Source organism: Gymnodraco acuticeps, unplaced genomic scaffold, assembly GCF_902827175.1.
Source record: "Gymnodraco acuticeps unplaced genomic scaffold, fGymAcu1.1, whole genome shotgun sequence".
Classification (NCBI taxonomy): Eukaryota; Metazoa; Chordata; class Actinopteri; order Perciformes; family Bathydraconidae; genus Gymnodraco; species Gymnodraco acuticeps.
In genome coordinates, this window is record NW_022990459.1 from 4,425,099 (window position 1) to 4,447,466 (window position 22,368).

General features: G+C 43.4%; 1 protein-coding gene across 1 annotated transcript; it reads left to right on the plus strand.

Moving 5' to 3' along the window:
- Positions 1-631: 631 nt before the first annotated feature.
- pik3cg (phosphatidylinositol-4,5-bisphosphate 3-kinase, catalytic subunit gamma) lies at positions 632-17,336 on the plus strand. Its single transcript, XM_034226089.1, has 24 exons — positions 632-793; positions 2,201-2,420; positions 3,135-3,306; positions 3,380-3,642; positions 3,856-3,942; positions 4,015-4,115; positions 4,217-4,386; positions 4,464-4,651; positions 5,006-5,113; positions 5,204-5,291; positions 5,935-6,361; positions 6,884-6,982; positions 7,071-7,206; positions 9,027-9,092; positions 9,320-9,463; positions 9,536-9,617; positions 9,735-9,838; positions 10,366-10,512; positions 10,586-10,676; positions 10,765-10,895; positions 11,767-11,878; positions 12,042-12,199; positions 12,349-12,430; positions 16,760-17,336. The coding sequence occupies exons 2-24, from the start codon at positions 2,208-2,210 to the stop codon at positions 16,957-16,959; spliced, it is 3,369 nt and encodes a 1,122-aa protein (XP_034081980.1). The 5' UTR covers positions 632-793; positions 2,201-2,207; the 3' UTR covers positions 16,960-17,336.
- The last annotated feature ends 5,032 nt before the right edge of the window (positions 17,337-22,368 follow it).

A 22,368-nucleotide genomic window follows, 5' to 3' on the forward strand; every position in this document is an offset into this window, starting at 1 on the left:
ATTCCTGCTGTCAGCATGCCAATTGCACGCTCCCTCAAAACTTGCGACATCTGTGGCATTGTGCTGTGTGATAAAACTGAACATTTTTAGAGTGGCCTTTTATTGTGGCCAGCCTAAGGCACACCTGTGCAATAATCATGCTGTCTAATCAGCATCTTGATATGCCACTCCTGTGAGGTGGGATGGATTATCTCGGCAAAGGAGAAGTGCTCACTATCACAGATTATTTCAGATTTGTGAACAATATTTGAGAGAAATAGTTATTTTGTGTATATAGAAAATGTTTTAGATCTTTGAGTTCATCTCATGAAAAATGGGAGCAAAAACAAAAGTGTTGCATTTATATTTTTGTTCAGTGTACATACATACGTAGGCTACGTACTGTAGAAACTCACTGTGGCCGCTGGAGGGCAGTGAACTCTCTTACTTAAATCGGACAATAATACATATTTAATAAAATATATAATATATTGTCACATTCCTTATTCTACAATATATTTAAAAAGGAAACTGACACTCATATCATTATAATATAGCCATACATATGTAATACCTTTGATAATAATTATTTTAGAGTTGTTGTACGTAGTTTATTTTGAAAAGCAAAGGCGGAAGTGGTCCTTATCATGGAGAACTTGACCATATTTCCTGTGCAGCAGCGCAGCGTTTCCTTATTCCACTCTGACTAAACTTTTAAAACACATTTTTACTCTGGTTTAAGGTCTCTTTTTATAGCATAAATGCCTACTTTTTCATCCAAAGCTCCTGGTTTTGTTGCCGTCTGCGTTCATTGGTGAGTCATTCATGTTTCTGTGTTACTAAATACAGGCACCTTCCGATTATTATGGCAGCTGTACCGTTACATTCGGCACACTCTTTAAAAAGTCGTGTTAACTCCTTGCTTGGCTTTGTCTGTCTGTATAACAGCTGGTAAACATGTAAATATCTCTAACACAGAGTTTAAACAGCAGCCTGTCTCTGTGCACCACTCACATCCATTCTGTGTTTAGCTGCTTCCTGCTTTGAACACTTCCTCTGTTAAAGAAGGGAAACCATTACATCTTGTGACTCCAGCCAACTTACATCATGAGTTTGATTTTTTTCAACAATCTGTTATTGAGGCTTTCCTAAATTTGTAAAGGCAATTAAACCCTTCCAGATACTTCACTGCTAACATTGAGTTCATTGGATGTCATAGTCATTTTAGACACAGCAAATAATAATAAAGGATTGCTTTGTTTAGGGACAGTCTCAGTCATAGAATCACACTTTTAGCTGTAGTAATTATGAATTACAGTTAGAATTTCCTAGTTTAAAGCAGAAATGTTCTCAGATAAAGTGTGTAGTAGATTAGCAGGAGCAGTGGAAATGACCCTGCCCTTGGTCATCAGGACATCAAACCCCTGGCAGAAATCTATGAGGCTAGACAACAAAAGAAAGACCTTTCAACCTTTTTTTATTTCCTTCCTCCTCACTTGAAGCCCAGAAGATATCCTGAAGCTGTCCGCCTCCACACAGAGCTCTGCAGACCACAGGGCAGCTGTTTCATACACTTTATCTAGTGGTTCGTTTACCGCCACTGCTAATAACAGCTCATTACAACAGGCCCTGGTGTTTATCTATGATTTTGACTTTATTTGACCTATTTATTATATGCTAATATGATTATTGTATCAGTTGTATACCTGGGTTAGTCCTCCGCTCGCTGAATGAGTGGCACTACTATTTTAGTCTTTGTTCTAGTGAGACAACTAAGACAAATTCAAATCAACCATGTGGATAATATGGCAAAAAATATAGAATCAGGAATTTTGTTAGTCTTTAAAATCAACACGAAACCTAAAAATCTAATTATTGGACATGTTCAAGAAGAATGTAATCACTCTCAATGTGTGAGTGGCTGATTTCAAACTGAATCTGTTCGTACTGTGGCCATACCAGGACATTTGCTATTGTTTTGTGAAGTTTCATTTAATATATTAAAATATTCAGTTAATTATTAGTCCTTACTTTCGACCTTGTTGCCGTTTCATCATTTGAAAGAAAGATCAAGCAGTGTTTCAAACAGAAATTGCTTTCACATCCATTTACAGAAACATTTTTTCGTTATGATTGCCTAGAAGGTCAAAGATCATTGTTCCCTGATAAAAAGGTGTCTGGTATCACACATATCTACAGTACTGTGCCTGTCCCCCAGCAGCTAGGTGATGGACGGGCAGCAGACCCAGGTGAGCGACGAAGAGCCCAAAGTCCTGCGAGAAGAGCCCCGGAGGAGGAGGAGAAAGAAGGCCATCACGTCGTCGTCCGGCTCCTCCATGGATCAGACCAGTGTGGAGTTCATCCTGCCCACCGTGGTGCGGGGGGGAAGCAGCCCCGACTCTCTGCTGCTGGAGGTGGCAGGAAACTGGACGGTGGAACAGGTGATTCTACTCATCATCACTGATTCATAGCGGATGTTGGGATGCTTTTAAAGGTCTCCTATCATGCAAAATGCACTTCTTGATGTATTTTATACATACATATGTGTCCCCAGTGTGTCAGGGAACTCACAAAGTGTCAGAAAACAAGACCCTCTCTCTTTTCCTCCGTACCCACATCTCTAAAAACGGGGGTGCAACGGAGCTGATCCAGATTTGCGTTCCGATATGATGTAATATCGGAAATGTGTGCTGGCTTTACGCCCGCGGCCCTATCAGAAACGTTGCTATCAGAAAGAATGCGCAACGTGTTTTGGAAGCAATATGGTCTTTGTTTACATTAGCAAGCATCGCTAACACTCAGAGCTAACGCTGTACTGGAGAGAGTATGTGTAAACAAAGCATGCTGTTTCAGAAATAGTCATTGATGTGGTTTGGAACATGATATGGCATTTAATCACGGCAGCATTCAGCGGAGTATCTCGGTAGAATTCTGAGCAGGCATAAGCTCCCCCCCCCCTCTTTTTTTTTTTTTTAAAACTAAGGACCCAGAATCAGCATTTCTCTAACAAGGCTGAAATAGAGGGATATGAGGCATGGCTAGAATGGGTGATCACATCATAGACATGTTTTTATATAGAGACCCATAATATATGCCTACAAATAGCATGATAGGAGATCTTTAACAAACATGATATCATTTTGTGGTGTTTGCAGGTGAAAGCTCAGGTGTGGCTGAAGGCGGTGACTCTGAACCTTTGTCCGGACTTCTACCAGAGGTTTTCCCCGGACCACTGCATCCTGCTCTACCAGAAGAAAGGCAACGTGTGTGAGATCTACGACAAGCACCAGGTGTTCCAGACGCTGGACTGCATCCGCTACTGGAAAGGTAGCATCCGCCGACAGAGTGAATTCCCAATGTGAGTATGAAATGGTGTAAAACATTTGTTGTTTTTTTGAAGCCCTGAAGAAAGAGGTGGGGCGGATCCAGCTGCTCCCCCTCCCCCAGCCCTCAGACGAGTCCCTGCAGTACCAGCGATACCTAAACTACCTGATCGCCTACGACGTGACGGACGTCAGCAACGTGCACGACGACGAGCTGGAGTTCACCCGCAGGAAGCTGCTGACGCCGCGGCGCATCGAGCTGTCTGACCGAGACCCTAAACTCTACTCCATGGACCCCTGGGTGACCCGCAAGGTGCTGCCGGAGCGCTTGCTCAACAAGGTGTGTGTGTGGAAGGTTGATGGTGGAGTTCAGTGGTTTTATCATTTTGCTTTATTTTGCCCTTCATGCCACCTTTCCTGTGGGTAAAGCTTTAATTTACAGTACCAGTCAACACATATGGAACTATGTAGTAAACAGAAAAGTGTTCGAATGAGAAGGCTTGTCCAAACTTTTGACTGGTACTGTAGTTAACTGTGGCTCCTCCTCCTTCAGGTCAGTAACGGTAACATCCTGCTGGTGATCCACATCGGCACGGCCAGCCAGACCATCAAAGTGTCCATCAGTGACACGCCTGCACAGGTACACAGAGGTGCATATTCACACCTTTCACTAGCTTACAACTTGTCACTGTAACATTTTCATCTTCCTCAGGTACTGCTGAGCTTTTTCGCTAAGACGGCGAGTAAGAAAGCTTTGCTGGGAATTCCTGAGGACACATGTGAGGCAGACTTTGTGCTCCGTGTGTGTGGAAGGTAGCTACTCGCTCATTAAGACAATATAATGAAGTGTGCATTGATGAGTAATTCACTGGTGGTAGTTTTAAAAAGATAACGTTTTAAGTGTGTTCGCTCAGAGAGGAGTACCTGTACGGGGATACATCTCTGCAGGACTTCAACTGGGTCCGTCAGTGTCTGAAGAACGGGGAGGAGATCCACCTGGCCCTGGAGGACGCCCCTGATCCAGACCTGGACCTGGTTCAGAAGGAGAACTGGGCTCAAGTGGATGACTGCACCGGAGTGGCAGGTAAGCTGTGAGGTTAAACACGCCATCTGTGTGGATTTGATGCTGTAGCACGTACATTATGCACTCTTCTTTGTCAGGTACCCATGAGCAGCTGACCATCGATGAGAAGGACCATGAGCGCGTGTTCACCATCTCCATGTGGGACTGCAACAGGAAGTTCAGAGTGAAGGTGCTGGGGATCGACATCCCATCCCTCCCCAAAGTCCCAGAGCTCATCGTCTTCATAGAAGCCAGCATCTTCCACGGCCAGCAGCTCTTAGCTCAGGTAATCCAGAGAGGAACTTCGGGATCTGAGCCTTTTCAGACCATTCACATGCAGACTAAGCTAAATAACACACTAAGGGAAAGGGACGACTCCAAAAGCATAATATGGCCTCTTTAAGTGCTTTATTGTTAACTTTGCATTGGCAGTAATTTATCAGCCGAAAGAGAGGCAGATAGTCATCAGATGAAATAAAACAAAAGTGCAGCAGTGTTTCCTGTTAACATTTACTGCAGGAAGGTCATTTGAATCCCGCAGGTGAACCGAAGCTCACACCGAAAAAACAACCAGAGGACATTTGTGAAAAACACACATTCATTTTGTACAGCCGATTCAACCCTGTGTTTTGTTTCTCAGGAGAGGACGTCCTCTAAGAACTTCAACGAAGAAGTGCTGTGGAACTGCTGGTTGGAGTTTAACATAAAGATCAGGGACCTGCCGAAAGGAGCACGCCTGAACCTGCAGGTAACAATTCAATCAGAGGACGGGTAAGGGTGAATGCAAGAACTTTGTCGGCCATTTTACTTCTCCACTAACTACCGGCTCTGGTCCCAGGTGATCTGTGGGAAGCGGCCCTTAACCCCAACCTCTAAGGGGACCTTGTCCTACCAGGATACTGCAGCATCAACAGGCAGCCATGAAGGTGAGGTTCGCTAACATTGCGTAACTGCGCCATGTTGACAGTCAAATTCAAATCTCAATTCAACTGTGTTATTGTCATATGCACATAAGCTACTGTGCTGAAATAGCAATGACATTCTTCTGACCTGAGCTCCTCCAACAATGCAACATATATAATAAAATACAAATATAAAAAATAGTGCAAGAAGTCTATATACATGTAAATAATGTACATTAAGACACAATTACATTCGGTTTATTGCGGTTTAGTTTAGTTTATTTGTTTATAGTGTCGTGGACAGTCCCCATTGATCAACTGTCACAAAAACAGTAAATGGGGCAGCTTTAGCCAACATTGCTAATTTCCAGCTGTTTTGTTGCTGCAAAAGATAAAAGACAACAATACACAACACACGTTACTACATACAGTACATGTCACATAAAGCACATCACAATCACATAACAGAAACGAGGGGCAACATCCATGATCACAACATGTAACACACACGCCATATTCAACACAGACTAGTGTGTGCAGGTGTAGTTTTCAGTGAACCATGTTTTTAAGAGAGCTGTAAAGGTGGTATATGTATGTCTTTGATTTGAGTGGGTAGAGAGTTCAACATGGTGATAACAGAGCGTCTGTGCGTCTGTGGTTCTTTCAGGAAAGACCAAGAGTCGTCTCCTGTACTACGTCAACCTGCTGCTGATCGACCACCGCTCCCTGCTGCGCCAGGGCGAGTTCATCCTGCACATGTGGAAGATGCCGGAGAAGAGCGAGGAGAGCAGCAGCAGCATCAACGCCGACAAGCTCACCTCGGCCACCAACCCCGACAAGGCGTCCGCCATGGCCATCGCCATCCTGCTGGACAAGTACTGCTACCCCGTGGTGCTGCCCAAGAGCCGGGACGTGTGTCGGGACGGGGGCGGCGGCGGCGAGGAAGCTGAGGGGGAGCGCGGCCAGAGAGAGATGCCCAACCATCTGAAGAAGCAGTTTGCAGCCATCGTGAACACCGACCCCCTCCACCCCCTCAGCCCGGAGGACAAGGAGCTGCTGTGGCACTTCAGGACCGAGTGTATGCGCGACCCCAGGTACTTGTGTCATTCTTTATGTGGTGCACAATGCTAGGGACCAACTCTTTAGGGAATGCTCAGCCTTTGAATGAGGAGCTCAGGGGATTTCCTCATGTACAACTGTTTAAAAAAAGGTATAAGGACATGATGATTTTCGCAAGATACAGGGATGAAATTGTTGAATGATAACTGGGTGTTTATTTATTTATTTGGTTTGTTATTTTATCTTTTCTTGATTACCATTGACCTCTTTTATGTATTTGTTGTTTTTATGGTTTGTTTTGTTTGGATGGTGGATGTAAAAAGATAGTCTTTTATATGTGTCTTATCAAATATGACATACAACGTAAAAGAATAATACATATATATATATATAATGTAGTAATAATGATATACTCTATTTATAATTGTAAATGTATATTGTATGTAGACATACATTTAGATAAATACATTTTGGTAAAAGACAAAAAAAAGAAGTTGATAATAAGTAATAATAATAAGATCTCTTACTGATAGACATGTCCTCCTGTCTCTCTTCAGGGCCTACCCTAAGCTGCTGGCCTCAGTCAGGTGGGGGAAACAGGAAGACGTCCTGGCAACGCATCGTCTGCTGGAGCGCAGCAGTGCGTGGGACAGCAGGTAAGATCTAACTGTGTGTACGTAACATGTACGTGTCCTCAGAAGCTTCAGTGTCCCCTCAGCTGTACCCCTTGTTGTCCCCGCTCAGTGGTCTGGATGTGGGTCTGGCCATGCAGATGCTGGACTGTCACTACTCAGACGCTCAGGTCCGCTCCATGGCCGTCAGGAAGCTGGAGACTCTGGAGGATGACGATGTGCTCCGATACCTCCTTCAGCTCGTCCAGGTGATACTCTTCACCATCTCTGTCCGCAAATACAACCCTCTCTCTTTTCCTCCCTACCCACATCTCTAAAAACGGGGGTACAACGGAGCTGATCCAGATTTGCGTCCGATATGACGCAATATCGGAAATGTGGGCTGGCTTTACGCCCACGGCCCTATCAGAAACGTCGCTATCAGAAACAATGCACCACGTGTTTAGGAAGTAATATGGTCTGTGTTTACATTAGCATCGCTAACACTCAGAGCTAACCTGCGCTGGAGAGAGAATGTGTAAAAAAGGAGCTCCCCCCCTGAAATAGAGGGGTATGAGGGATGTCTAGAATGGGTGATCTGTTTGGTATTTTGAGCAAAACACTCCATAGACATGTTTTGTATATATCTGAGACCTATAATATATGCCTACAAATAGTATAATAGGAGACCTTTAATATATTTGTGGTTATATTCGATTCATTTGACATTGTTGAGCAACCAGAGGATTGCCAGCAGAAAAAGATGCTAGTGATCAGAGTGAAGTGCTTTGTTGACTCTGAGCCTCACTCTCCTGATTCCCAAGAAGCAGCAGCTCATGGAAAGATGCATGTTTGCTGTATTAGCTGACTTTGCATGAGCAGTATAACAAATGTACTGTTGTCACGGAAAAGATAGGAAAATGACTCCACAGTAATCTGCTGTCTCTGTATTATCTAACACCAATATATTCATAGAGAAGTACTCTTCTGACTTTGTTTAACATACTGATTTAGATTATTTTCCAAATATTTAAAACACTTTCTTTACAACACAATGCCTGAGATCACCTCATTTAATTTCCGATGTGTTCACTTTCTAAACTAAGCATGGCAAAATCACACAGGGGAAAAAGTAAATATAGGGTAAAATACTTACTAACTTAATCATGGTCACTTAATCACAATTTAATGTGAAAGGAAAGTGATGGATTTATCAATAAAAAAATAATGTTGTTGCGTCATAAGTCTACTGTACGACAAAGAAGCGCTTTATTATATATACTATTTATTAAGTCTGTCTGTCCGTCCGTCCGTCTGTCCACTCTCTGCTTCCCTTAGGTCACATTTGCATATCAGTGAGCACAAAGAACTCTGTGTGTGAATATCATGTCCACTCTCTGCATCATCATCACCATCATCACACTCTAACCTGTCTGCTGTCGGGCCTTTACATGTTCATACAGTAGTTCAAATATACAGCTTTTAATATCAAAAACGCCCGATACAATACATTTATTTTGTATGTCAGTGGCGAGCCGTGACTTTTATACCTAGGCCCCTCTGTCTCTGGTATTTTAAATACAATTAAATCAAGTTATTTTGGTAAAACTAATGAAAAATGTAACAACAAAAAAATATTAAATGTTTTCTTTTTTTTAAATAAATGTTTTTTTTTAATGTTTTCAAATATTATTTTTTGGAATATCTTAGGCCCTCACAGAGGGCCTAGAGGGCCCTAACGGCTCGCCACTGGTGTATGTTATTTTTGTAATTTGTGAACCCCCTCATAGGCATTGAAAGATTGCATCTGTATTTCCTACCCTATCCTATGTCTTGAATGTGGCTTTGTTCACATCCGCATACAAAATGTCAACCTGCCGCATTCTATGGGATTCCCACCATGTGGTTTGGCGTGTATCCAGAGGCGGTGTAATTGGGTTTCACATGACAACAAATATACTTCCTTGTGTCAAAAAATAAGTGTTTTTTAAACCACAAAATCAAGTAATTGAAGATGCATTTATCAAAAATAAGCCACATTGCCATGCTTTGAGTTGTTTGACGAATAAAATGTATTTATTTTTTTCAGGCAGTGAAGTTTGAACCGTACCATGACAGTGCCCTGGTCAGGTTCCTGCTGAAGAAAGCTCTGAGGGTGTGTGTGTGTGTGTGTGGACAGATACTTAAAAGTAATCAAATCTAAAAAGTTCTGGAAAAATAAAGGAAGATTGTGACCAAATGTGTTTATTGTGTTTTCAAGGACAGTATATGTTCATTAATTATACCCCCATTAAGCACTTATATTACTCACCTTGCCCACGTCTGATCGCTAGCTCTCTGCACCCACACTATCATTTTTATGAGTAATCTTTCCGTCCACAGAGTAAGCGTATCGGTCACTTCCTCTTCTGGTTCCTGCGCAGTGAGATCGCTCAGTCCATGCACTACCAGCAGAGGTACGCCGTGCTGCTGGAGGCCTTCCTCAGAGGCTGTGGGCAGGAAATGCTGCAAGACTTCAGGAAACAGGTGAGGCAGAGGTCCTCAAACACAACACTGTGTACATAACAAAACAGCTAATAATGAAGTGATGCTGTCCAGGTGGAGATGACGGAGGCTCTGCAGAAAGTCACCCGAGAGATGAAGGCCATGTACGCCGACAAGTACGACATTACTGCACAAGGTCAGGAGGAATAAAAGCAAAGAGTGTTCTAAGTTCAATATCGATGTTCTATTGGTTCCTTTGTGTAGTTCTTGAGTTTGTGTAGTGAAACTGCAACTGTGTGTGTGTGTGTGTCAGTGGTGTTTCAGCTGCGTCAGAAGCTGGAGACTCTTCAGTCGGCCGGTTCTCTCAAGAGTTTCAGAGTCCCTTACGATCCTGGACTAAGAGCTGGAGCCCTGCTGGTGAGAGACACACACTCACACACGTACGCACGCACACACGCACGCACACACACACGCACACACACACCAAGGTGTCAAGTAGAAAGCCAATGATAACAAAATCGGTGTTATATAGGGAAATGAACAGTGGATATGTCTTTTTTTAATTTAAATTTGATTATTTATTCCACTATCTCAACAATTAGACAGTTTATACATCCGATAAACAAACAACATGTGTAGAAGCCGGAGGGCAGAAAGCATATCTTATACAGAGGTAGCCCTCCCGTTAGTCATCCAGTTGCAGGATAAAGAAAAAAAAGATAATTCCGTAATTAAATACGCACACCCAACTTTTGCAGCAAGCCATGCCAGCAACGCTCCGCGTCGCTTCCCACAATGCAGTTCGGCGAAAAGTGACATCACCCCATTCAAAGTGAATGGTGAAGCGTCAACGCATGCCGCTGTGTGGACGGGCCGTTAGAGTAAATTCATTTATTATAGTATATTATATTTATTTGAGATACATACCGTTTGTGCACTTTCAGATCGAGCAGTGTAAAGTGATGGCGTCTAAGAAGAAGCCGCTGTGGCTGCAGTTCAAAAGGGCCGACCCCACCACCCTGTCCAAGGACCCCATCGGCATCATCTTCAAAGACGGGGATGACCTCAGGCAGGACATGCTCATCCTGCAGGTGAGCGGCGTCACAGTGTAACACACACATTGTGACTCCTCGGAGGACTCAAAGTTCACGTGTGTCCCTGTAGATCCTGCTGATCATGGAGTCCATCTGGGAGACGGAGTCCCTGGATCTTTGCCTGCTGCCGTACGGCTGCATCTCCACCGGGAACAGAATAGGTCGGTCATTCAACGGAGAACATTACAGATGAGAATATTACAGCCATTCTGTGAGATTGACCCCTCCTCTATCGTTGTTGTATTGCAGGTATGATAGAGATTGTGAAGGACGCCACCACCATCGCTAACATCCAGCAGAGTGTGGTGGGGAGCACTGGGGCTTTTAAAGATGAAATCCTCTATCAGTGGCTGCGGGACAAGTGTGTCTGCGAGGACAAGGTACTCCCTCAGGACCTGCTTAATTTGATGGGCTATATCCAGATGTTTTTAACCTGAAACACTTTGTAATGCATTGCTCTGTAGACCTGTGTGCTGGGTGTGGTTTATGGATTCAATATTGTGATGGTGGTGACTCCAGCTGCTGCTGTTTATCAGACGTAAGAGGAAGTGGCAGTGTGACAGACAGGAAGGAAGCACAAACACACACAGACTCTCACACTGTAGCCCCAACACCTGTCTTAGTGCCTATATCTTCTTTTTGAGATGTAACTGCCCCGGTTTAAGATATCAGTTTTATCTCTAAGTTTGCATTTCAACAGAAAGGATATTAAGTTAAATGTCCCTTAAGAGAAGGATTACTGAATTATAAAATATAAACTTGATAATGCATGTAACTTCTTTATATTTCTAAAGCCTTTTTAGAACTGTAGCACTATAGCATGAACAGAACTACTGAATCACAATAGATAAGAGGTACTTTATAAATACCATTAGCCGTGCGCTTTTATTATATTATCCTATGATTATTAACAAATAAATGTATACTGTAGTTGTTACTGTCTGTACCTCTACTGTACCTCAGAAAGTCACATGTATCAGTTTTTATCAATATCGTAGATAAGCAAATATACACGGTATGATAACCATCTACTTTATTACCATGGTTTACCACGGTAATAATATATGGCTTCTATGTTTCCATGTCTCATACTTCACAGCACAGTGTTTATATCCATGGTGAAACTTGATGGGAGAGGGAAGTTTTACACATTTGCATAGCTGATAGTAGTCCAGTCTACAGCTCCAGAGACTAAAGAGGAGTTGAACTGGGAGAATAACGCAGGAAGTTCACAATATGTTATCCCTGTAGTTCCAGCAGGCGGTGGAGAAGTTCCTGTACTCCTGCGGGGGCTACTGCGTGGCTACCTACGTCCTGGGGATCGGGGATCGCCACAACGACAACATCATGATCACCGAATCTGGTATTGACTGCTTTTGTCTGGAATCAGAAATAAATATAATCATGCAGCCATTTCCCACTGGTTTTTGTCATTGTGCATCACATGTCAAAGGGAAGCAAGTAGTTCAGGAAACGCAGAAAACTAAAGAAAGGTCTAAAAACGAACTTCTTTTGTGTTCCTGCAGGGAATCTCTTCCACATCGACTTTGGGCACATCCTGGGGAATTACAAGAGCTTCATGGGATTCAGTAAGGAGTGGGTTCCCTTCGTGCTCACACCAGACTTCCTGTATGTCATGGGAACATCCGGGAAGAAAAGCAGCCCTCACTTCTTGAAGTTCCAGGTGCAGTAAATCACTAATGCACTAAACCCACCATTATTTAACATAATGCAATTACACAAACATCCCATGCCATTCATGTGTCAAATCTCCTGCGTCGTCTACAAGTATACACACTTTGCTGTATTACACCTGCTTTCTCTGTGTCTCAGGACGTGTGTGTGAAGGCGTACCTCGCCCTGCGGCACCACACCAACCTGCTCATCATCCTCTTCTCCATGATGCTGATGACCGGTAACACTTCCATCTGATAAAACTCAAAGCTTTCTGTGTAGTGCTCTTTCACAGCACAACAAAACCTGTCTGTTCACACAATTTATCTACTTGGAATATCAAGGTAAGGTAAGGTACGTCAGTGGTTCTCAAATGGGGGTACGCGGACCCCTATGGGTACGTTGGAGTACTGCAGGGGGTACGTGAGATTTATTTTATGTTAATTAAAAAAATAAAATAGATAAATATACAAATGTTAGGAAAAGTAAGGAAGTTTGAGCAGTGTGGGTTTTATATTAATAGACTATAGTTACAGAGTTACTAAATTGTAAGTACAACTTATTAAAAAGATCAGTTCAATGCAACTAATGTCATCTTAGTGTTATTGCATGATATTAGTGATGGATTGTAAACATTTGAAATGTAGCATTTAAGTGTTTCTCAGTTACAAGGTTGTTGTTTTAATAAATCAGGCACTGATGGTGCAGCACTGTACTGTACCTCTTTATATAGGCTTTTTTCCCCTAACAAATAGTTTTTGCGCTGATCAGGGGGTACTTGGCTGAATTTTTTTTTCAAAGGGGGTACATTATTGAAAGAAGTTTGAGAATCACTGAGGTACGTGAGCACATTTTCAGACACAGAGGCAATTCAAAGTGCTTTACATCAACATTAACACTTAAAAAGAAGACAAAAGAAAGGAACACAATAAATAAACAAAATGGAAGAACAGATTCATAAAAACCATGCATAAGAGAGATACAGAATAGTTTAAAATTACATTGCATTTAGCTGATGCTTTTATCCAAAGCGACTTACAATAAGTACATTCGACCAGGAAGACACAACCTTGAAGAAAACAGAATCATATAAGTATATCAGGTTTCATAGAGCCAAACATTTCAAGTGCTACTCAACTGGCTATAGATAAGCCAGTCCTTTATTAGTATATAAGTGCTTTGTTAATAATTATATCGCTCGATGTGGCGTCGAAAGAGATGAGTTTTCAGTCTGCGCCGGAAGATGTGCAAGCTATCTGCTGTCCTGATGTCAATAGGGAGCTCATTCCACCATCTTGGAGCCAGGACAGCAAACCCACGTGTTTTTGCTGATGGGAACTTGGGTCCCCCTCGCAGCGAGTCGTTTGGCTGATGCAGAGCGTTGGGGTGTACAGTTTAACCATGTCCTGGATGTACGAAGGGCCAGATCCATTCGCAGCATGGTAAGCAAGTACCAGTGTCTTGAAGTGGATTCTAGCAGTTACCGGAAGCCAGTGAAGGGAGCGGAGGAGCGGAGTGGTGTGGGAAAATGTAGGAAGGTTGAAGACCAGACGAGCCGCTGCATTCTGGGTGAGCTGCAGAGGTCGGATGGCACATGCAGGTAGACCAGCCAGGAGGGAGTTGCAGTAGTCTAGGCGTGAGATGACGAGAGCCTGGACCAGAACCTGCGTCGCTTTCTGTGTCAACTGGGGACGTATCTTCCTGATGTTGTAAAGCGTGTATCTGCAGCAACGGGTTGTAGCAGCGATGTTTGCAGTGAAGGACAGGTTGTTATCTAGGGTCACACCCAGATTCCTTGCAGTCTGAGTCGGGGAAACAACACAGGTGCTGATGTTGATAGTCAGGTCAAGAGTGGGACAATCCTTTCCCGGAAGGAAAAGCAGCTCAGTCTTGTCAAGGTTGAGCTTGAGGTGATGAGCAGACATCCACTGAGAGATGTCAGCTAGACAAGCAGAGATGCGTGCGACGACCTGGGTCTCTGAGCGGGGAAAGGACAGAATTAATTGGGTGTCGTCAGCGTAGCAGTGGTATGAAAAACCATGCGGGCTAATGACTGATCCGAGCGAGTTTGTGTACAGGGAGAAGAGGAGGGGACCAAGAACAGAGCCCTGAGGGACCCCTGTAGTTAATTGACAAGGGTCGGACTCAGACCCTCTCCAAGTTACCCTGTAGGTACGGTCTTTGAGGTATGAGGTGAGGAGGGAAAGTGCAGAGCCTGAAACTCCAAGTTCTTGGAGAGTGCGAAGGAGGATCTGATGGATCTGATGGTTCACCGTGTCGAATGCAGCAGACAGGTCCAACAGGATGATGACAGAGGAGAGGGATGCTGCTTTGGCAGTGTGCAGTTCCTCAGTGACAGCAATGAGAGCAGTTTCTGTGGAGTGACCTGCCTTGAAACCAGACTGGTGCGGATCCAGAAGGTTGTTCTGATGGAGATAACAGGAGAGTTGTTTAAAGACACCGCGTACAAGTGATTTAGACAGGAACGGGAGGAGAGAGACAGGCCTGTAGTTTATAACATCAGACGGGTTGAGAGTGGGTTTCTTTAGGACAGGGTTTACTCTTGCCTCCTTGAGACTGTTTGGAAAGTGACCAGAAGTTAGAGAAGTGTTGATGAAGTGGGAGAGAAACGGTAGAATATCAGGAGCGATAGTCTGAAGGAGGTTTGAAGGGATAGGGTCCAGAGGACAGGCGGTAGGGCGGGCAGAGGTAATGAGGGTAAGAACCTCACTTGGAGAGAGAGGGGAAAAGGAGGTTAGTGTGTGGGTGGAAGGTGGGTCTGGTGACCCAGCGGTGAGTAGAGGTGAGTCAGAAAAAGAAGAGCGAATATCATCAACCTTTTTTTCAAAGTGGATAACAAAGTCGCTTGACAGAAGTGAGGAGGGGCTTTGGGAGGGTCCAAGAGGGTGGAGAAGATGGAAAATAGTTTTTTGGGATTGGAATAGGAAGATTGGATCTTATCTTGAAAGAAAGTGCTTTTTGCCTGAGAGATCGAAGCAGAGAAAGAGGAGAGGAGAGCCTTATAGGTTAAGAGGTCGTCACGGTGTTTGGATTTCCACCGTTTCCACTCTGCTGCCCTAAGGACGATTCTATTAGCACGCAGTGCATCATTTAGCCAGGGAGCAGGAGGGGACTGACGAGCCTGCCGAGATGTGAGAGGACAGAGAGAGTCCAGAGAGGATGAGAGAGTAGAGAGGAGAGTTTCTGCAGCAGAGTTTGGAGGTAGCAGTTGGAACGAGTCAGATGAAGGGAGGGCTGAGAGCACCGATGAGGCAAAGGTAGAGGGGGAGAGGGAACGAAGGTTACGGCGGACAGGTGCAGGATGAGAAGAGATTAGTTTGTTATGTTTGGAAAGGGGTAGAGAGAATTAAATGAAGAAGTGATCGGATGTGTGGAGCGGGTTTACAGAGAGGTTAGAAGTAGCGCAGTTCCTTGAGAATATGAGATCAAGGACATTGCCAGCTTTATGAGTTGGTGGGGAAGGAGACAGTGAGAAAGCAAAGGCGGTTAACAGAGATGTTAGTTCATCTATCTTCCCCGTCTGGAGGTTGAAGTCTCAGAGAAGTACAGCGGGAGGGCCAGTTTCAGGGATGTGTGAGAGGAGATGATCTAATTCCTCCAAGAAGTCCCCCAAGGCGCCTGGTGGACGGTAGAGAACAACAATGGTTAATTGTATAGGATGGGTTACTGTGACGGCATGGAATTCAAAGGTGGAAGGAGTGAAGTTAGGTAGCTTGAAGAGGGAAAAGCTCCATTTAGGAGAGAGCAGGAGACCAGTGCCACCTCCTCTGCCAGTGGGTCTGGGTGTATGGGAGAATAAATATGCTGTGGAGAGAGCTGCTGGGGTGGATGTGTTGAATGGAGTAATCCAGGTCTCAGTGAGAGCAAGGAAATCCAGGGACTGCAGGGAGGCGTAGCCAGAGATGAAGTCAGCCTTAGGAACAGCTGACTGGCAGTTCCACAGGCCACCTGAAACTAGACGTTGGATCTCAGTGGAGCATGTGGGATAGACGAGAGCAGGCCGGTTATAGCGATTAGGAGATACACGAGACCAGTGATAATTGCGAGAAGACACATGAACAGGAATGGAGAAAATACACATGATTATAGCCTGACGGGCTAGAAAACTAAAGAAAAGAAAAATAAGACACCAGCGGTAATTAGCTGAATCAGAGTAGGATTTGCCTCCCTCGTGACTCCAGCAGGACTCCAATGTCTTTGTCAGTCTTCGGCTGTCTGTCCAGGAAAGAGCTACCAATAATGGATGCCTGATTGCTGAGTTCTCACAGCTGTGGGGCCACACCCCTCTAATTAGTTAACTCTCTCCAGCTGATGGGCGACAGCAGACTGGCCCTGCCTATATTGTAATGCAGGCTTGTCTCTTGTCTCACACCCGCTGTGTTTTAGGCTCAGATTCAAGTTTACTTTCGTATATGAAACTAGCTGACTCGTTCACGCCATTAGGTGCAACTTTCACATGTATTGTTGAGATAATGAATGGCAGATATATTGATAAATGCTCATATGAGAGTCTTGAAAAGTGATTCTCTTATATTTTTACCATGACCAGGCATGCCCCAGCTGACCAGTAAGGAGGACATTGAGTACATCCGCGAGGCGCTGACTGTGGGCCGCAGCGAGGAGGAGGCGCAGCGCCACCTGCTGGACCAGATCGAGATCTGCAGGGAGAAGGGCTGGATGGTTCAGATCAACTGGTTCGTTCATCTGGTGCTGGGCATCAAGCAGGGCGTGGAGAAACGCTCCACTTAGGACTGTTTTCTTACCCTTCGGACCTTTCTGTTTCTTTATTTGAAGTAAATAAGTCTTACGCCACATTTCAACAGAAGACTGAACATTTCAAATTAATCGCACAAAGATTTTTAGACTACCTGTCATTTCAACAAAAAATATATTTATAGGAAGAATAATGAGAGATTGATAACCAAGAGATGGATTTATACTACTGTATGGAAAAAGGCTGGAACTTTAAGAGCAAAACTACTTAAACTGTGGTACAGCACAATACATTACATCTGGTTAATTTGATTTGATAGTGAGGAGGAAGATACATTCTGCCTGTTGTATTGCACTGCTTGGACCAAGTTTTAAAAACTCAATAACATTAAAAGGAGTTTTTTTACAATGACTATAAATGCCCAAGTCTTTGCCTGATCATAGAGTCAAGCTACTTCCTGTTTCGAGTCAAAGTCATTTCCTGCTGAACAGAAACATTTAGTTAACATTTCATTCTGGCTGAAGCACTGTCCCTTGACTCCATCTTTAAAGGATTAATCCGTTAAGTGATTTTATATTCAAAACATTTGCTTTTTAAAAATACTGTGCAAGGAATTGTTCCTGGTAAAACACTGTAATATCAATGTTGTGTTTGAGGTGAGAGTTGTAATATTTACATTATCAACAATCATTTCCATTTGCAATCATCGCTAAGCCATACTTCCTAAATGTCATAGAAAACTTAAGGCTTTAAAGGTCCCATGTCATGCTTTTCTGGTTATTACCCGTCCCCTTGTGTTAGCTTTTTATGCATGTAAACGGTCTGCAGTCACAAACCCTCAAAGTACACCCTGTAGCGAGTAAAACTCTAACACATAAAATACCTGTCTGTGCTGCCCTAGAACGCCTCGTTGGAGATTTCTATTTTTCCATTTTTTTCTTCCTGGTCGTAGTGACGTAAGGGTTATAGTGACGCAACGGCTCCAATCCGCGGACTTCCTCACACACACACACACACACACTCAGCCTTATCTTTTCTCAGCCGTGGCTCCGCGGATTTCTCAGCCTGGCTGTGAGTTTGTGTGTGTGCTCAGTCTCGCTGTCTCGCAGACCCCACGCAGCAACCAGGAAACAACACCAGTAATCCAGCTCACACTGTCTCCTCGAGCCTCAAAGGCCCGCTGTAACGGTGGTGGACTCATCAGAACAGAGTGGGCGAGCTGACCAATCAGAGCACAGTGGGCTCAGAGGGAGGGGGGGGGGGGGGGCAGGAGCTCCAACAAGCCATTTAGGACAGAGAGTGAATACACATACTATACAGAGATGCTGTATGAGAAACCAATGTGATTTTGGAACATTGAACAAATCTATTCTAGTAGATCTCAACAATGGAATTATGATCAGTAGAAATGGCCATGTCATGGGACCTTTAAAAAAAAAAGAAGAAGAAAATCCCAAATGTTGTATTAAAAGTGAAATGTAATCATGCTAAATGTTTGCTGTTGTTGACCTGTGGCACATGCTGGTCAGTGCTGTGCTCACTTTTGATAGTATGTGGAGATATAAGTATATTTGGAGAATATACTATATCATAATAATTTGTTACTGCCATCAATACAATCACTCAATTTTAAATCTCTATCGTAATATTTCTTAAAAATACAATCAAGGAAACAACTTTGACTGAAAGAAACACATTTTTTTTGTCTATATTTTTTATTATGACAGACATAAATCCCAACACCATCACAGATTGTGTATATATGAATAGCATCCTTTTTTTTTTCATGAGCACAAGTTACTTCCCTGTTTTTTAGCATCATTAGCATTAGCAGTATTTGTTCTATGGCTTGCATTTCTTTTTTTTCTGAAAACGTTTTGTAATAAAGCAATTTTGTGACTGTAAATGCTTCCAATCCGTGATTCTGGAAATAACTCAATTCGATGTGCTGGTTTCAGACCTTTCACATGATGTGTTAGTCCCTCGCTCACATCTTACATCTGTATGCGTGTCTCAGAAAGGGGTTATTCTGATCCTGAGCTCATCAAAATCATTGCAAATATTAACTGTGATAACTGACAGTTACCACAAGATGGAGCAACATCAACACTGACACCATACCGAGCATTTACTCCTCTTGCTCTCAAACGTCTCCTCTTCCTTCCTGTCAGCTTCCCATTTATCTTTTAATCCTTCTCCTCTCCCTCGAACACAACTATACTTCTGAGACACATTTGTTTTTTCCTCATAGAAAGGCTGCTTGTCCAGTTATAGCCGAATGCATCAATACCAAGGTTACAACCCACTTGAAGATCCTTAAAACAAAAATATTTTTGCTGGTCCGACTTAGGCTTAGGCTTTCCAATTAGTAACAGAATGATTTGGAAGACATGACAACAGTTTCACATACTCTGTAGCAGTGGCGGTTCTAGACCAATTTGACTGGGGGGCCAGTTATTTTCTGAGGGGGGCACAATAAATGCAGGACGAAAAAGAGAACTAGACAGTGTGAAGTAATTGCGCATAAGAAAACAATGCAATACAGTTATTGGTATTTGTTTCAGTACACTTATTTATTTCAGATAGATCTTATAGTTATAACTGTTAGCTTCAGCTTAAGTTATAGTGCAATGTTTGCACTAACACCATATTTATATAAAAATAAAGGCAATGAACAGTTACATCTCTACTTTACATAAGGGTGTCTGCACAATCTCACATTACAGCAACAAAATCCTGCGGTTTTTGGCAAACCGAGTACCAGAAAATATACATTAAAAAAAAAAAAAAAAAACTTTTTATTGTTAGAGGGGGGTCAGAGGTCAGTGTTAGGGGGGCACTGCCCCCCCCCCCCCCTAGAACCGCCCCTGCTCTGTAGCCTCCATTGAATCCCAGCTTCAATCTGCTCCGACAGGTTTGAGAAAAGTGGAGCATCGAGGATCGATTCCCTCTCTCTATTATCTCTGGTTCCTCTCCAGGAAGACATGAACCAGATCAGACAGCGGGGGAAATCACAGTGTGTGCCCATGTGAGGAGCCATGAGAGTGGGGGCCTCCAGCCTGGGTTATTTCTGGGTCAGGCCTGGGTTGAAGTGAATTAGTATTGATGGTCCTCACAGGTGCGTGTGTGTACATTCTGACATGTATGTGATTGAGATGTGTGGGCATGAGGCACTTCACTCTATTTACGGCTTTGAGAACAGAGATTTCATGGTAACCTCTGAAATAGCAGTGTGATCTCCAGCTGCTGAACTTGTCTCCATCTTCCTTTTTAGCGTAACATGCTTTCTTTTGGCAAGGAAATGCTATCTGCTAAATGTGTTGTAAGAGGCATTTGAGCTATTACTAAACCTTTCCTGGTTTTTTTCTTCCCTTAGCCTCATCATGATTAGGTGAGATCCTAAAACTGTGCACATGTGCTTTCAAACCTTGCTTTATTCCCCAAAATGTACTTCTTCGATTACTATTTTTTTGGCTGTAGCCTATGTCCAATATCTCCCTCAATGTGACATAACTTTGCTTCAATTGGTGCCGCTGTGTACATTCGCATCTGTTTGTGCTCACCCTTATATTTGCATTGACTTTGAATGTGAGCCTTCTGTCTCTCTTCCAAGCAATTTGACATTTCAGATGCCCTATTTGAGCCTGAATTGGGCCACATTTCTGTGAGATTCTTGTCATGCAGTTTGAAGGAGGTTGAGACTGATTAATATCTGACTGGTGTAATTTGTGTCAGAACATTTAGCGGGCTGTCGCTGCAGGTTGAGCATTTCAGATTCATGTCTGCTGATCTCCTTTTAAGCTGTTGTGGTATTATTTGGGTATTTTACAGGTTGTAGGTTGTGTCGACTCGACTGAGGCTGCTTTGTTAAATGTATGAACTGCTGCAGAACACTATATATTTGTTATGTATTTTGGTTCAAAATGACAGCTTCAGTGTGAGGTACAAGTTATGACGATAAAAGCTTGGTCGAGCACTTGATCAAATAAATTGCGCAGTGAAAGTAAAGACAACGTGTGTCTGTTCAGATTTATGGGGGCTGGTGTAAAGGGGGGCACTCAACCCTGTAAAGTTAACCATTTTGCATTATTACTGATATTACATTTACTAGAACTCACAAGTTCATTTGTGAGCTTCAGAAGGGCTGGTTGGCAGATTTTGTAACTAGCTAGTTTTGCTAGCCTAGCTCTTTGACGTTATGCTAAGCTAACCACATGCAGACTGTACATTACATTACATTTACATTTCATTTAGCTGACGCTTTTATCCAAAGCGATTTACAATTACCGATTACAGGGACATTCTCCCTGGAGTAACTAAGGGCTAAGTGCCTTACTCAAGGGCACACTAGTGGTGGTGTTCCTGGCGGGATTTGAACTCACAACCTTCCGATCTTCAGCCCACCTCACTAGATTAGACCACCACTACCACTGTAGCCACTGTGGCTCACACTACAACCAACAACAGGCTGCTCGTCATTTTCAATGGAAGCATGTGACATAAGGTTGAAAATGTAGGACCTGGGTTGCGTTCCAATAGTCCATTTAGCTTAGGAACCTTCCTAACCAAGTGAAATGACCCGGAAGTACGTCAGTGGCAGCCATGTTAAGTGCCGTTCCAATTCTCCAAATGAAAGGAAAGGAGGTTTCAAACTTCCTTTATAACCTCCTTTAGCTTAGGAACCACTGGACCTCCCTTGACGAAAGGAGAGGAGAAAATGCTGCCCCACAATGCATTGCAGCCGCAGCATTTGCCGTCACTCAACAGTCGGCCGTTCACGGAAACAACCGATTATGACCGAGAAATTATATCATGAACGTTACGGCCCGTCCACACAGCGGCGTGCGTTGAAGCTTCCAACGCTTCTGCCCATTCACTTTGAATGGGGTGACGTCACTTTTAGCCGAACTGCATCGTGGGAAGCGACGTGGAGCGTTGCTGGCGGCAAAAGTTGAGCAATGTTCAACTTTTGACGCCTCGGCAGAAGCGTCAGCCAATCGAATCATATGCCAGTACAAGCTCTATCCAATCAAACCGCTGCTTGTGTGTCAGGGGCGGGAGATTCATGTGATTGGTTGTTGGTCGAGTGTCAGACACGCCCGCCGGCAAGCGTCAACGCATGCCGCTGTGTGGACGGGCCGTTACGGTGCTTATTAAGCATTTTAAAACGTATGTGGTAAGTTGCCAAAGTGCTTTGTTCTGAACGTTCGTCAGTATTATAATCAAAAAGAGAAATATGAACGTTAGTTTTTACTGAAATGATCAAATAAAGTCAACATTTCACAGTCTTTACTGAGCTGTGTGGGGTTTGTTCAACTTTTAAAAGATGTTTGAATGGTGATATACACAGTGATAGATGTTAAGGACTAACGTTTATAATAAATACATTTGTATTGATTCTAAGATATTTTCATAGTTCATACAATCATACGTATTGGGATCAT

Coding starts and splice junctions, on each gene's coding strand:
- pik3cg (XM_034226089.1), top strand. CDS start 2,208: ATGGACGGGCAGCAGACCCAGGTGAGCGACGAAGAGCCCAAAGTCCTG. Junction 3,943..4,014: donor TCAGTGACACGCCTGCACAG/GTACACAGAGGT, acceptor CATCTTCCTCAG/GTACTGCTGAGCTTTTTCGC. Junction 12,200..12,348: donor CTCACTTCTTGAAGTTCCAG/GTGCAGTAAATC, acceptor TCTGTGTCTCAG/GACGTGTGTGTGAAGGCGTA.